We start from the raw sequence: 17,228 nt of genomic DNA on the forward strand, positions 1-17,228 counted from the left end.
CCCATGAGCAGCTGCCCCTGGTCACAGTGGTGCATGGGGCCACCCGTTCACTGCTGGGTTATAGAGTCCGAGGTCACTGCCCCTACGGCTTTGGGCCACTTGCACGGGATTCAAGAGCTCAGACAAGAGCATCCAAGATGAGGTTGTGAGTTCACGCCCCACCCAGCGGTGAGGCTGCGCCCTCCTCACTGTCTACCCCGCCTCCACACAGAGAAGCAGAAGCCATCAGATCAAGGTGAGGTAGCACTGGGTATGGTGTGCCCTGTATCCAACATGGCTGGTGTCCTTGTAAGAAAAGAGAAATCCGGGCTCAGAGGCTCAGACACAAGGAGAACACAATGTGACATCAGACACAGAGATTAGAGTGATTTGTCTACAAACCAAGGAACACCAAGGATGACAGCCCCCCCCCCCCCCGCCCCGACCCAGAATGCAGGAGAAGTGAGCCTTCAGGGGAGCAATGTCCTGCCGACACCTGGATCTGGACTTCCAGCCCCCGTGACAGTGAGAGAATAAATATTTATTGCTTGAAGCCACCAAGTTGGTGGTCCTTTGTTACACTGGCCCTAGAAGACTCAAACGCCAGGGATCCCCTAAACAAGAAAAGGCCATTTGGCAGCTGGGTCACCAAAAACCCCAGACACAATCTTCTACATTTTGTACTTATATGCTTGACAAGATTGCCTTAAAACTACTTTTTTATCTTTTTTTCAGTCCATCACAGAAATATTCCAGAAATAACAAAAACCTAGAAAATGTATAGATCTACCACATTTGTGTTTATTCACTAAACATGTTCATTAATTTGTGAATAAATTCTAATATAAAATGAATTAACTGTAGAGATACATATGAGCCAATTCTACGTGTCACAGACATATTTATGTGGAGCAGAGGAACAGGGGACATCTCATGTCGATCAAGGGCCTGCTCTCTCCCCGTAGAATGGCTTCCATCTTAATTGTCACATTAGCCTTTGAGGCCTGCTGTACCTGTTGAAAAGCTGGAATTAGACACGTGGTCTAGCCCAGCTCACACACACAGTGCACGGCCCCCACTTTTCTGTGCCACATTGGGCTAAAAAGAATATCCACAGCAAAGATGAGCTTATCAGCTGATTGGGCAGTAAGATCGTCCCATGAGACGGCTCTGGGGAAGATTCTGCACAAGCTGTTCTTTTGGCCCATCCCTGCCCCCGCACCTGACAGGGCCTCTCCTCCCTCCCCACCAGGAGCCAGCTCCAGGGTTGGCCCCCTTCCTAGCCAGCTTGGTCCAGCCCACAGCCATTTCCTCTCCTCCTCGGCAGTGAGATAAGCTCATGCTTATCTCACCAGACTGTCTGCGGCTCATCCCTCCGTGTGGGATCGGACTGTAAGCCCTCTGAAAGCAGGGGTGGTTCCTTCTACAGAGAGTTGCCGGGGCAACTGTCAAAGCTGGAAACACTACCATCCGTGCTCACTCGCAAGCACCAACAGGAAGTCCGAGGTCCAAGAACAGTGACAGGTGCTCAAAAATGGGAAGAGTTAATTAATCCAAAGTAGGTTCCAGAATCAAACGTGATTGTTTCCAACCGAAAGGGTTTCTAACTTTGCACCTTATAATGACCACTCTTGGTGCAAATGAGATGAAGGGAAGCAGCCAAGGTTGGCGGAAACCTGTGTGTTGCTCCGTTTGCCGGAGAGAAAGAGGACGTATCCAACAGCATCCAGATGTAGCCAAGATGCCACATCTGTGCCACAGCACAGAGCAGTGGGGACGCTGGAAAGATGCCAGGGATGGTGCTGGAAAGAGGAGCCTGGAAAGAATAATGGAAGAAAATGCCAAACTGAGAAGGAGCTTCATCTGGTCCATGTTACAGCCTGCACGTGAACTTGGGGCCTGCTGGGGCCGGCCTCACTGTGGAAACCAGGGCCATGAAGTGCCCGAATTAACAGTAAGACCTGAGTAAAAGACATTACAAAGGTAACATCCAATACCTTTGCAAAGTAATGGGCTCCAAATGGAGTCCATTAGTGGGTTTTTCTAAAAGTCCCTACCTGGTCACTATCTACATTACAAAAGATAGCATTATACCACGTCAGCCCTATTGATGCCCTAGAAATCACGGATTGTGAGACGGTCCGTTTTATTTTCCCACAGGAATAATGCGACACCTTGGCATCGAGTCATTCATAGAGAGAAAAATTAAAAGCACCACCATTTATTGAATGGCCGCTATGGGCCAGATGGGTCATTATCTCCCATCATTGCAGGAACCCTGTAAAGAGGAATTACTAGCCCAGTTTTAAAGATAAGAAAACTAGGTTTCAGAGCCGCTAAGTGCTTGACCTTGGGTCTCACTTCAGAATCTCTAATAGTTTCTGGTCTACCACAGAGCCTCCACAATCCAGCCTGTGAGCCAAGACGCAAATCTAAGCATCCACAGTAATGTCAAGTAATGTAACTACGCTGTGCTTTGAGGGATTGGTTTAAAGCAGCAAGGGATTTCAGAGACGATCTAGCTCAACCTCTTTGCAAACGAGCAAACTAAAGACAAGAAGAGCTACAGAGGGGCGCCTGGGTGGCTCAGTGGGTTAAGCCTCTGCCTTTGGCTCAGGTCATGATCTCAGGGTCCTGGGATCGAGCCCCGCATGGGGCTCTCTGCTCAGCGGGTGAGCCTGCTTCCCCCCTCTCTCTCTGCCTGCCTCTCTGCCTACATGTGATCTCTCTCTCTCTCTCAATCTGTGTCAAATAAATAAATATTTTAAAAAATAAAGTTATAAAAATAAAAATTAAAAAAAAAAAAGAGCTACAGACCTATCGAAGGAAAAGGGGTGGCGTAGCCAAGGAGAGAACAAAGATCTTCTGATTAAATCACACCCCGTTGCAGCAAAACCCCTCTTTGAACTCTCTAAGAAAGGCCCAAAGCTGTTGACTGGGAGAGTCAAGATTAAGACCCGCGACATCAGGACTCCAAGTCCAGAGAGAGCTCTTTCTACCGTGCTATAAAATTACAACATCACTGTTGGCACTTCTAAAATATATTTGTCTTGTAATACCCATTAGTTAGACAATCAATGCACAATGCTGGCCTTATTCATTTGAGAAACTTAGAAGGGGCTTGGAGGGTTAGCTGCCTTTCACATAATAGTCCACTCGATTTAGATTTGTTGATTGACATATTGTCCTCTTAGATCAATTACATGATACTTTACACTCCGGGGGCTTTGAAGAGAGTCGACTTCTAAGTAAGTTAATGTCTCCATCTCTCTCCGAGGTATGTATGTCCCCTGACCTAAATCTGCCCCTTGGAGGCTCTTATAATATCCCTTTTCTGGAATTTGTCACTGGCACAATAAGACCACTTTCTTTGGGGGTATTCCTTGCCTCGATAGGGGTAGGATACTTTCTCTTTTACGAAAGAACTTGAGCCTTTTGCTTCTACAAAGTCCCACCATTTCGAAAACAGCCCCGAACACAGGAACCATCAAAGCTGAATGTTTCCGTCTTTTCGCACTTTACCTATCACCTCCCCAGGCACAAGTCTTACTCGGGTATTTTAACAACCTGTGAATACCTGATCATAGCAGCATATGGAGAGCACCTGTCATTAACGCTGCAATTTGCCGCTTTCTCCTGTGATTTTTAGAGGCGCAAGTTCCCTCCTTCTAAAGTCTGTTACAAAATCACTCTTCCCGAGTGCTACCAGTTGTCATTCTCGTGCGCCTGAGCGGCGTCTTTTACTTATCTCTCTGGCCTAGCGTTCTGTTGAGCCAGCTTAGGTAAGTCGAGGAACTCTCCTAGAGCACCGGGGTGGAAGATGGAATTTTCCTATGAAAAACAGCCATTTTGCAACTTCACAGTATCACTGGCCAGGAATTGCCCTTGGGAGTAGGTTGTCTGGCATAGAATCGCTTATTTTCCCAGCATGACCTTAGGATATAATTCGGTAATGAGATCATTTGGCAACCTTGAGCTTTAATACACTGAAATTAAATAATTGAATTGGCTGTGGTTTTTAACCTATCCTTACTCTTCTAGGGTGGACTTTGGCCAGGATTACGAATAAACACTTAAGCTTTCAAGACTCCCATTTTGTAATTATAATTTGAATAATATGAAAGGACAACACTCCTCAGGAGCGCAGAGTGTCTTATATGAATAAATGTAAATTCCTTCATTGTATCTAAATTTGCTCTCTACGCACAATTCAAGCCCAGCTGTTCCTGTGATCACTGCAGCCCTCATTCCTCCCTACTTGTTTTTAACTCATTAGACATACCGGTATATTTGTCGTGCGTTTTGACCTATGAAGACTGCTTTCTGTTTGCAACTGCTTTATTTTTCCACGCTAGCGGTTCTTGGGAGAAGAGCTAAGTTTGACTTCCCACGTGGACTCATTTAAATATCAGATCCGGGTGCTGCATAACAAATTGAACTTCAATCAGCATCAGTTGGTTGAGTGGTTACAAAATATTGTTGGTTCAAGGCATAGAGAACATAGTCAATGATGCTGTGACGGTGTGTGATGACAGGTGGTAGCGACCCTTTGATGAGCAGGGCATACGGTACAGAGATGTTGAATCGCTATCAGGCACACCTGAAACCAATGTAACATTGTGTGTCGACTAGACACAAATAAAAAAAATTTTTAAGAAAAATGTTGGTTCAAACATAGGCATGTTACTAATTCAGTTGTCTCTTCTTAAGAGTCTCTGGGTTTCTTTCTATTTACACGTATAAATAAGAAATCCCTGTCACATGCTTGGATCCCGAAGTCCAACACAGTTACAAACAGACTAAGAATGGGAGACTAAATGTCTTATCTGGTTTTTAAAGTATTGACCTTAAGGTGCGTCGAAACAGCAGCTTCCAATAAAACGTTTTTTAGGCTTGGCAGTTTGGGCTCGTCCTCTCGCCACTGGCACTTAACAATTTCAAATTTGTTTTTAAATCCAAAACACGGAAAGTGATGAATCAGCAAAGAAGAAAGTTGCCGGTTGACTGTCAATCTCAAGGTGATCAGATGGACCTTTCACTTAGGGGTCCAGGCCCGCCCCCCACACTCTCCTCTACCCAGAGTATTATCCTCGTTTGTTACGCAGAAATGTACCGTACTGCCATTTACTAAATGTGTAGCTAGTAATTAAATCATGAGGCTTCTCTATGTGTTCTACACAAAACCACAACCAACTTTTTTTCCTGACACAATGATATCTTTTTGAAAATATTTGCAGGTGGAAGTCTAAAAAGGAAGAAAATGAAGATGGAAGTAAAGTTTAAGGTCTGGACAGATTTACTTGAAGTCGATAGTAATGAGCTTCTAAAAGAGTAAAGGGAGCATCACACTATTTTTAGAAGAAAAAAAACCACTACTAAACAGACATCACGTTCAAGCCCTCTCTGGTACAACATGTAATTGCTACTTTTATGGCGTATTCATTTTATTTTTGCTTAATCTTGTTTCTGAGTTGACTTAATTTAGCAATCAAATGGGACAATGAACGACTGATTTAGACTATAATTCCAGGGAAAACGTTCATTTAGATAACAAAATGCAAATTCTGTTTGCTAATCTAGCCAGTCATTAGCTTGATGGTGGCATTGTTGCTATCTGGTGCTGGGGGGCTATTCTGAGATTGAACCTAAATTCTCCTAAATCCTTCTTCTGGAACTAATCCATGAGAAGTAAATGGAGGCTGATTTTTGGACTAAAAATGATTCCACCCAACACTCTCCCCCCAGATCTCCTTGTTGATTCAGTGGTAGCATCTTTGGGAAATTTCACCAACAAAGAAAACAGGAATGGGATTCTGGAGAAGGAGCTCTCAGTGAACAATAAGAGTTTCTAGGTCCAAGTCAATTTTGTTGCTAGAATATCTATTAGCATATTTCAAAGGTATGGAGAAGTGGTTCATCTTTCTAAACCAAGTGCTTCTGCTCCATGCAATTTTCCAAGGCAGTGGTCTATCATGAAGATTTTCTTTATAAGCATCTATTTTTGGCACTCCATTTTTTTATTATCTATTTTTGTTACCCTAATGAATGCAATAATTGCCATAGTGGTGTAAAATAAATCATATATACATATTTTATATGTATATTTATAGAGAGAGACTACCAACAAAAATTGTACAGTTGCCTATGAATGTAGTATTTGTAATATGAAATCTTACATATTTCTCTGATGTTAAGACAGAGTATTAATTTCTCCTGTCTCCTTTATAGGGATGTTACTACAGTAGACATACTCCAAAGGACCCGCAATGAGTCATGCCCTTGAATAATCCTCATCCCTAAGTGCAGACAGACCTGTGACTTCATTCAAACCAATCAAATATGGCAAAGTGAAGGGATTTTACAGATGTAATGTAAGTCCCTAATTAGCTGACTTGGAGTTAGTCAGAAGGGAGATTATCTTGGGTGGGTATGACCTAATCGGGTAAATACTCTCAAAAGAGGATCTGAGCCTCTTCTGAGGTCAGAAACCTGAAGCAACAGAGATTGTGTGTGCACACACATGTGTACTCCTGGTTTTGATGAAGCCAGCTATCCCGAAGTCTACAGACATAAGGAAATGAATTCTGCCAACAACCTCAGAGATCTTAGAAGCAGATCCTTCCCTAGTCGAGTCTGCAGAACAAACAACCCAGCCTGCATCTTAATTTTAGCCTTGTGAGACCCTGAACAGAAAACCCAGCAAGGCCAGGCCAGACCTCTGACCCATAGAAACTGAGAGATGCTAAGAATGTGTTGTTTTAAGTTGCTGAGTTTGCGGTAACTTGTTATACAGCAGTAGGAAATGCATATAATGGCGTTTAAAATGATTATTTATGACACTACAAGATTTCCTTTAAATTAGGAAGAAAGCTGGGATGAGTGCTCTTGACCCTTTCAACTTTACACAGAAAAGAGGCAAAGGTGTCACTGTCTGCAGATGTTTTCATTGTTTATCTAGAACCCCCAAGGAGATATGTTATTAATCTATTAGAAACAATGTATGTGCGAAATTAACTTACATATATTCATGGCTACCTGCATACAAACCACAATCAGCGAGAAAATATAAAGAGAAGAAATTACACTACTTACGATAGCAATAATAACACAATAAAATACCAGAAATAAGCCTAGAAGAAATACTCAGAAACTATACAAAAAAATAATGAAACTTTACTGAGAAACATACAAGAAACATGAATAACGATGTTTTTGAAATCTGAGGGATATTCAATATCATAAAGATGTTCACCTGCCTTAATCAATCTACCAATTCAATTCCAAAATAAATAAGCTTTTAGGTGGAACTTGACAAAGTGATATCAAAGTTACATGGAAGAATAAATATAAGAGAATCATAACTATCCTGAAAATTATGGATAGCTAACATTTAGTGGGTGTTAACCATGTTCTAAGCCCAATTCTACTATATGCTAGGCTCATTTAATTCTCACACAGCCCCATTAGACAGGTAACATTATTATCTTCATTTTACAGAAGCAAAAACAGCATCCTAGGGGGAAGTAATTATCTGATATGCATTCAAGCCAAGATTTGAGCCAAGCATTCCAACATCAGAGCCTGAACCCTTAGTTTTCCATTCTGCTTAGAATGAATTGGGTAGTTACAAAGCTACTGTAACAAAAATAGTTTTCCTGGCATAAGAAAAGAAAGTGAAAAGGAATCGTTAAAACATAATCAATATTTCATGGGGCACCTGGGTCGCTCAGTTGGTCAAGCATCCAATTTTAATTTCCATTCAGGTCATGATCTCCACGTGGTGGGATAAACCCTGCATCTGGCTGTCCGCTCAATGGGGAGTCTGCTTGGGATTTTCTTTCTCCTTCTTCCAACCTACCCATCCCTCCACTGCATCATTATGAAGCAAGTTAGATTAGAAAATGCTATTTTTCCTATTACAGTGCCAAAGAGCAATTTTTAAAAGAGATTTTATCTATCTACCTATCTATCTATCAGAGAGAGAGCACAAGCAGGGGGAATGGCAGCCAAAGGGAAAAGCAGGATCCCCACAGATCAAGGAACCCAATACAGGGCTTGTTCCCAGGACTCTGGGATCATGACCTGAGCTGAAGGCAGCTGCTTAACAACTGACCCACCCAGGAGTCCCAAAGAGCAGTTATTTGGGATTAATTGAGCTAAGGGTCTTGAAAGAGGGAGGAAACTGAAAAAATGTAGCTTACACTTGATACTCAAAAAGGGGGAAAAAGGGAGTTTTGACTGTTTTCAGCCTTCGCTACAACTGCTTGAATACCAAATCTGGCGTGAGAGTACAGGAGGCATTCTCGGACAAAACTGTTCAGAAGACTTGGGTTGAGCAGGAGTGGGGAAAGGAGTCTGAAATCAATTCTAAGTGCATTATCTGTGCTCCAAGTAGTCACAGTCCGGGGAACGGTGGTGTTAGCCTATAAACTTCTCGAGGACAGGCATCTCATCTTCTGCACGAAAGCCTTACGGTGTATCTGCCCATAGGTAATTGACAATCATGAAGAGCTAGTTCGATGGACACACCCTCCCTCAGGAGGCTGTCGGACATTGACATCATCAGCCCAAAACCTCTCCGTGGCTTCATATGAAAAAAACGAAGAGCAGCTATTTAGGAAGGGCTAGGCCTCCACGGTTCCCAAGCACACGCAGAAAGGTATGCTGCCTGATATGGAGAACACGTTTCCTGCCCAGGAACTGCCCGAGTCACTTCTTCCCCGTGATCAGCACAGTCAGTGTTTTGCCTTCCTTATAATTGTGCTCCAGGTCAGAGAGGGAGCTGGTGACTCAACAAGGTGGGACCAGCCTTCTGAGTGGACTTGAGTGGCTGAGCCGGGCATGCTGTGAGGACTTTGAGATTAGGCTTTTGCTTTAAGATGAGCCGGATGAAATAGACTTGGTCCTGGATGGGCTGGACGAGAGACTTGCTGAGCCTGAATCCACAAATGTCACTTAACAGCCAACTGAACTTCTTAATCTCCAAAATCCGTGATCATGAGCAAGGAGATTTCATTTTCTTCAACAAATCTTGGCTCTTTAAGAACATACTCTGTAGGTATATGTGGGGAGAAAGGGCACAAGGGTTTACAAAAGTGAGTAAGGTGAAGTCTGTGCCCTTGGTGATTTTACTGTCTAGAAAGGATGGACACTGTGTGAATGGGGCTAATGATTTTTGAGTCTCTGCAGTACTAAGTCCCATTGTATTAGGGACTTAGTATGCGTTCTCTAAGGACAATTCAAGGTCGAAAGTGCTATAAGAGTTCAGAAATGTTTTGAAGCTATATTGAGGAACTAACACTGGAACTAGCACTTGAAGAATAGGTATGATTTTAACCAGGTTATAGTGGTGAAAGCAATTGTGGGAGCAAGGATGTATTAATCAAAGTCCAAATAAGTGCTGGGCTTCCGGAATGGGACACATGCTGTCTGGCTCAGTACATCATGTTTTCTAAAACCTAACACTGTTGGAACAGCCTCCTACTTGATCTCCCACCTCCTCTCTCTCCCTGGTACATTCTACAAACAACTGTAGATCCATTTTCATAAAACCAGTATTAGATTAAATCAGGACTCTACTTAATCTACTTTCTTCTAAAAGGAAGAAAGTTAGAGAGGAGGGAGAAGAAGGGCAGGAGAAAGAGAGGGGACCTTTCAATGAATCTTTACTCCCCACAGAACAAAGTTCAGATTTCTTATCATTCAAAGCTTTGAGCACCTGACAATGCCAATCAGTGCATTTTTCGCTTCCGTTCCTGCCACTCCTTCTCCCAGAGCTCCTCCCGCTTCCTACACTCTAGCCATCCCACACATATCAGATATTCACTCTCCTGTGCCTTTATTCATGCTTTGTCTTCTGCCTGAAATGGCCTAGATTCTGTCAAAATCAGGTTAAGATTTTAAGATCCAGTTTAACGGATGCTTTCCCCATGAAATTCCTAGCCGCTCATTCCAAATTAAGTGGTGTCTCCTCTGTGGCCTCATGGTGCAATCTGCCTTCATTCCACCATTTGTCACTTCTAATACTCCATCTGGAGTCAGGTGACCTGGGATCAAACTCCAACTTTACCACTTAAAAGCTGCACGGATTGGGGAACATCTATGTCTCTCAGATTTAGTTTTCCTCATATGAGATAGTTAAGATCAACTTCACAGAATTAGGAAATAATGTATGCGGAAGTACTTTATAAATCATCATACTTGTAGCATTTTTACGTTTTTTTACATGTAACATTTTTAGATTTACCTTTTTAAACATGAAAAAGCTAATAAGTTTCTATCCCACTAGAATGTAAGCTCCCAAAGAGGAGGAATTAAAAAAAAAAACTTTTATTTTAAAATAATAGTTACAAAAGAGTTGCAAAGATATATAGAGAATTTCCACGTACTCTTTACCCGACTTTCCCTGCTGTTAACACCTTATTTTGTGTATTTATCAAAACTAAGAAATTTGTATCAGTATAACACTATTAGAACTTGGTAGTTGACAATACTTCGTAAGAAGGGAGCAGGAAGTGATTTAATTACTTAGGAGACACCAGATGATTGGAAAGAATTAGGGAGTGAGTGGGAAATAAAATGAAGGAATGATTAAATATCTATTTCACTTTCCTTGGGGAAGCTTAACTGTGAAAGGAAGAAGAGGAGGATTTTGGCCGCAAACATTAGAACGGCGAGGAAAGGTCTTATTTTAGCTCTGCGACGAATGCCTGACACGTGATCTCACATACAGCGCTTAACCTTTCAAGTCATTAACCCTGCTTAGACAAGGTATGAAAGATAGCTGATCTACCAGTTTCACGAGACTTGTGTTCAGGAGCTTGCTTCCCCACGGAAAACGTGAGCTCCTCGAGGGCAGCAGCCATACGTATCTTTTACTAACATGCTCCGGGCCTCACAGAGCCAAACAACCATTCAAAAATGCTTGTTGAATGGAGTGTTAAGTGTTGCGTAATAAGCCCTGAAGCCTACTGAGCTCTTACTGTTCACCTAACACTGTGCTCTCGCACGCTGCTAGCATTCTTCACAGTCCTGAGGTAGGTCCTATAATTATCCCCATCTGACGCAGTTAGGGGCCCAAGTCCCCAGCTGCTGGGTCTTGGAAATGGGATGACTTGTATCACTCAAATGCCATAGAGCTACACAGCACTCTCCGTGACGTGGAGTGAAAGAGGCCAGAACCAATATTCATCTCAAGTACAGGACATTTGGAAAAAGAAGAAAAGGAAAGATCTAGACTCTAGGTGTCCTCTCTGGCCCTGCGTCAGAGCCGCAGTGCGCCTGCGCCCAGCTTGACGTCCACGGGCCAAGGAGCGCTTCAGGGAATGTCACTACCGGCCTCGCGAGATCCCGGGGCTGAGGCGAGACCCGGATGGCTGAAGACGGGGTAGCGCGCGTGCTGATGACGAAAGCGGAAGTGCTGTAACCAGAGGCGGGGCGAGAGGCCGGAGGGGCTTAGGATTGCGGAAGTTTTGTGAGAAGGGTCGGGCGGTTCTCGGAGCGCCGTGTGGTTTTGGAACAAGTTCCAGAAAAAAAGCCGGGGCTCGGGGTCCGAGAGCCACCAGCCTGCGCACGTTCCGGGCAGCACCGGGCGCGACTCGACGTTGCCGCTGTTGGCTTCCTCTGCCCTCTTTCTTCTCCAGAGAACCGCCTAGATCTCCGCCATGACATCCACCTCGCCCAACCTCCAGGTATCACTGTTCTCCCGCCCCCTGGAGAGCCGGAGCCGAGGGGCGGCGCGGGGTTAGGAGTGGGGGCCGAGAAGGAGGGAGGAAGCGGCCGCGCCCCTAGGGCTGGGCGGAGGAGGGCGGCGCCAGCGCCCAGCCGCAGGCGGGAGGGTCCCGCTCTTTCCTCCAGCTTCCGGGGTCTCCCGAGCCCACCTGCTATGTGAGACTCTTCTAAGGTGGGGCTTTTTTTCCTCTTTTGAACTGAACTGGGCAGAGCTTTGGACGAGAGGCACAGACGCACCAGTCACTGTAAGAGAAAAGAACGTAATGTTTGCAAAGCACTGCCCTGAGGCAGTTGAAGATAGTTCCCCTGTCTCTCAAACTGGTGTAGCAAAGCGCTTCTCTTTTAGACCTATGAGGACAGTCTTACAATTTGAGGGATCCGTGAATTCATTGAGGAGTGCATTCATGTGCACTCTACTCTGGTTCCCAAAATGTGTACAAAATCGGGGAGTAGTCTTAAACTCATTTGTGCTCCACCTTTCCGCCCCTACTGCAGCGAGTACGGTGTTTTGTACATAGATAATATATTCCTAAACTTTTAAACATAATTTTTGGATCTCTATGGAATTCACTTAAGAAGAGAAATTTCTGAAATAGTGCCTCCCATCCCTAGATTGGATCTGAGGTTTCACATTCAGATTTCAAGGTATCTTAGCCTCGAGGGCTCCCAGTTTACTAGGTCAGTTTGGGGGAAAGATCAGCATAAAATACCTGTGTTGAATCCTTGTCCTGGTTTTGCAGTAGTTGATCAGACATTTATTGGTGCCTGGTGCAAGATCCAAGGATAATGGAGGACGGGCTCAAACCAGGGTAATTGATCCTGAAGAAAGACCACTGAAAGTAGATCTATTTAAAGAGAGCTCCAAAATTCACAAAAGAAAAGAAAAGAAAAAGTTGGCGAGGGAGAAGCTTTCCTGGGACTTTTACCTTGAACATGTACCAGAAGGATTATGAAAGTAAACATTTTATATATCTAAAACATAATTGCCACTGTCAACTGTGACTTACTCCTTATTCCTTAGAATCAAGATTAGGTCCTATGTTGATTTTTGTGTGTGTCTTTTCCAACAGGCTTGCATTTAATAAGATGTAATGATCTCCACTTACCATTGTTTTCTTGTTTTGTAGCCCCATTCAGAAAGGGTCTTTTTGGTAAATGTTCTTGGAAAAAGTATTGTGTCCTTTGAATATCAAAGGCGATTTCTTTTGAAGTGCTGTCTTCATCCTTGTTGGTTTGTCAGTTAACTCCTTGTATTCCACTAACTTTTCATTTGTCGAGACCTTGCATGTAATTGGGACGTTCCACAACATAATTTTCAAACATTTATTGATACTTTTTTTCCTTTTGTAATAACTGCACTTTCATTCTATATTCAGTTTGCATCATGTTTGAATTGGGGCAGGTGTTCCTCAATGAATCAGAGATTGACACATATTAAAGGCATGTTGCTGGTGTTAAACAGGGAGAGGTGTTGAGTTACAATTTTATTATGGTTGGGTCATAGGTGTCCTTTCTCATTCAACCTTTTTAACGTTCTAACCTAGGAAATTTGGATGGAGAATATTCAAATAACAGATAACTTTCCACCGAACAAGGCAAGACTCCCCGTAACCAGGTGCTTATAATCTAATGGAGGAAAGCAGATAACAAAAAAATCAAAATTATAAAATAATAGAATTAGAGGTGAGTGTGAGAGGGCAGAAAGGAGAACTTACCTAACTCTTTAAGGATAAATGAGAAGTGTTTCACAGAGGAGATGGTGTGAGCTTAGATAATGTGAAAGGTACTGACACTAATTGTCAGCCTGGTATTTGGTGTGATCTTATTTAATCTTCGAAACTACTCTTCAGTATTACTTCAGTTTTGCAGTATAAGAAACCAAAGTTTATTAAGGTTGTGATTTTAATTAGTATTGAAGTTAGTTTTGAATCCAGGTTTATTTGCTTGTAAGTTTGTGCTTTCACTATGAAGTGATGAGAAAATAGGATGCATTTCAGGTAAAGACAAAGAATATATACCTCAGTCAAGAAGTACAATAAACCTTGGAGAGGGTTGGAGAAATTGCAAGTAGTACAGTATGCACAGAACTCAAGTTTTCTCAGTCCTAAATATGCCATTCATTTTGCTAAGTCTTAAGGAATCATAAAAGTAATATATCACCCTTGATTTCCAAAGGCTTATATTCTGATGTGATAAGACATATAACATGGCTGATAGGGATACTGTGTGATCTTTGGAAGTATGTACCAGAGGCATTGGAAATTTAGAGGAAGCATAAGTTAGGCCCCCTAAAGGTGTGGGGGAGGGCTTTGCAGCAGGAAAACCATGACTTTGCTGATGCTTGGAGAAGCTGGAGCCTTACAGGGACATAGTGGGATAGTATGTTCCAGGTAGAGAGCACCGTACTTTGTTTACACTGTAAACAAAGGCCTGAAGTCTGAGTTGTCTGGGTTGTCCCACTAGTTTGGTATGACTGGGACTAAGTGTATAAGGTGGGAGGACACACCTAGTTAGGCCATGGAAAGGTGTGTGCCACACAGAGATGACTGGTTCTCATCCTGCTATAGGTGGAGAATCAGAAGGAAATATGCTCAGGTTTTTTATTTAGAAAGAAACTACCACCTTTGTATAGGGGACAACTTGATTGGTAGTGAGCCTGGAAACAGGGAGACCACAGTTAGGAAGGCAGAGTTCTGTGTGTGGGAGATGGTGAGGGCCAGAGTAGTGTAGTACCTGTTAAAGAAGGAGGAGGATTGATCAGAGACAGATTGAAGAGGAAGAACAGTCAGGCTTGGCTCTGCATTTAAAAAGAAGGACAGGAGGAGTCTGGATTTTCTCCCAGATCCTTGTTGAATGGGGAGGAATTGGTTCTGGGATTACAAGAAGAGGAACATGTTTGGGGGCAGCTATTGTTGAACTTTTTGAGTTTGAAATGCGTTTGGGGACAACCGAGTGGAAATGTTCAATGAGCGGTTGGATATATATCCAACTCTTTGGTTGGATATCTTGACCTAGAAGAGAGGGAGCCAGGCTGGAAACAAGGGTTTGAGAGTTAATAGTGTACAGATGGTAGCAGAGGTTGTGGGCATTCTGGAGAGTTCATAGAATGAGAGAAAACAAACAGGTAGAAACTCTGGAATAGTGGCATTTAAGCAGAGAGAAAAGGGAGCCTAAAAAAAAATTCATTATATAATCCAGAGTAAAACCAAGAGAGAATGGTGCCATGGAGGCTGAAGGTGGAGGAGGCCACGTCCAGGTGTCTCTTAGGAGGGTTAAATGCTGTGGAGAGAGAGTTAGGTAAGTGTGAGACCTGGTAGTCCAGCAGGAAGCATTGCCATGGAGAAATCAAGGATCCATGATGCACTTGGAGTTCTTTTTGGGATTTTGCTAGGGAGGTGAAAAGAGGAGTAAGGTAGTAACTAGAGAGAAACCTAGGAACTCAGGAAGGCCATTGTGTTTTAGTTTGTGTTTTGGAGATATGAGTCTGAAGTAGGACTTAATATACATGTTTATGCTAAGGAAACCCCCCCCAAAAGATGGGAGGGAGGTTAGGTTGGGGAGAGCAGTAGAGTGGCATATAATTGATAGGGTGAATCTCAGGAAGGAAGGTGGGGATGGTCTCCAGAGCATAGGGAAAAGACAGCATTGACAGAGGAAAATATCCAGTGGAGGGAAATTGTTAGTGATTATAGAGGTAGAATAACCAAAAGGAAGAAGACTTTGAGAAAGCAGTCGGGGATTTTTTTCATTTGCTCAACAATTTTATTAAGTACCCAGTTTGTGCCAGGCTCTGTTCCAGGCTCTGGGCCTGGCGCAGTGCTGCAGGTGAGGTCCCTGTGCGCATGGAGCTCACCTTTCTATTAAAGGAGATAGGCGGTGTGGGAGGATCCACAGGTAACAGTAACCACAGTGATGGGATGGGGGTGAGGGGAGAGCTAAAAGCAGGGACGGAGCGAGTACAGCCTCTGAAGTAGATTGGGGGGACCTCTCTGAGGACTTGGCATTTGCTGCGTGACTGAAAAGGAGGCTGTCATGCAGCCGTGGGCGAAGAACAGGGAAGCACATTCTAGGCAGAGGGATCAACGCTGCACAGGCTGCCTGCGTGAAGGCAGACTAACAGGTTTGAGAAGCAACCCAGAAGGAACCAGGGCCCGGGTCGTCGAAGGCCTTGTACACCATGACCCGGCAGTGGGATCCATCAAAGGGGCGGCCATTCTCTGGTTGCGGGAAGGGCTTGAGGGTGTTGCGTGCGGAAGCGGGCTCACCACTCAGGTTCGGTGGTAGTTTTGACACATGCCGTAGTGGATTGAGCGAGGATAGTAGCGAAGGAAATGGTCAGGATGAAGAATGATTGCGCTGCAGAACCATGCAAGACACAGTTCGTTTCAATTCAGATGAAAAATGCGAACAGAAACGAGGGTGAAGTGGGCTATTCAGCAAGGGAAAAACAGACGCATACTCTCAAATTGTCATCTTTGATGAAAGGTTTAGCATGTGCTGTCTAGTACAGCAGCTGCATGTAGCTATTTACATTTAAATTTAACTCAAAATGTAAAGCTCCTCAGTCAGGCTAGCCACAGGTGCTCAGAAGCTGTCTGTAGATAGTGGCTTGCATTTTGGAACTCGCAGGAGTCACGTCCATCGTAGAAAGGCTGGTTGAAAGTCATCAGTACCTTATTTGGTGCTAGATGATTAAGTACTGAGTGTAAGAGTTTTCCTTTAATCATCATTGTGGTGCCAGAAAGACGACTATCTGCAAATGAGGGGAGTATGTAGCTGCAGAGGGGAGTGGCGCAGTAACTGAGAATAGGAGGAGAAAATTGTAGCTTGATTAAGGAAGAACTTACTTCCTCTGTGTGATGTAGCCACGGAGTCTTCTGCATCCATTTTTAAATGACCAGGGGCACCAGACCACTGGGTAATGGAGTGTATGAGTCTTGTGATTCTGCCCTTTATATCCTGCCTGGCTTACCAAGCTTTTGACTGTTTAGCTTCACGTTCGGGCTATTTGATCTATGAAATCGGTACTACTGCATCTTCTCAGTGCTAAAACACCAGTTCCTGTTTCTGCCGTCCTGCTGCAGCAGACGGAAGGCCTGTTCCTCCCATGTACATAAATCTGCAGCCCGTAGTAGCTGCTTCAAAATATAATATTCTCGTGTGATTGGTTTGGGATTGTTTGAATGATTTTTTTTTCTTCTCTTAATTACATGCTTATTTTTGCTGTAGCATCACCATGATCCTTTTTTCTACTGGCTCCTACTCCTGTTGACTATAGTTTTACTACCTGGATGAATCCAGATGGAATGTTTTAATCAGCCATGCTTGTTCTTAGATGTATGTATATGTTTTTAAGTATTAAAAATAGATTTTTCGTGAAAATTGTATTTTGTGATAACCACAGGTTCACGTGCAGTTGTGAGAAGTAATATAGAGAGATCCTGTGTACCCTTCACCCATTGCCTGCAGTGGTAGCATCTCGTAAAACTACAGAACAGTATCGTAACCCGGATGTTGAC

The 17,228-nt window shown here is 43.5% G+C and overlaps 1 protein-coding gene across 1 annotated transcript in view; it reads left to right on the forward strand.

Moving 5' to 3' along the window:
* Nucleotides 1–11,410: 11,410 nt before the first annotated feature.
* The window catches only part of VPS4B (vacuolar protein sorting 4 homolog B), a 28,455-nt gene continuing 22,637 nt past the window's right edge, over nucleotides 11,411–17,228 (forward strand). The window contains exon 1 of the mRNA XM_032872272.1: nucleotides 11,411–11,669. Within this exon, the coding sequence (XP_032728163.1) occupies nucleotides 11,643–11,669 (27 nt within the window). The 5' untranslated portion in view covers nucleotides 11,411–11,642. The remainder of the gene's footprint in view (nucleotides 11,670–17,228) is intronic.

Source organism: Lontra canadensis, unplaced genomic scaffold (genome assembly GCF_010015895.1).
Source record: "Lontra canadensis isolate GAN:19392208 unplaced genomic scaffold, GSC_riverotter_1.0 scaffold44, whole genome shotgun sequence".
Lineage (NCBI taxonomy): Eukaryota > Metazoa > Chordata > Mammalia > Carnivora > Mustelidae > Lontra > Lontra canadensis.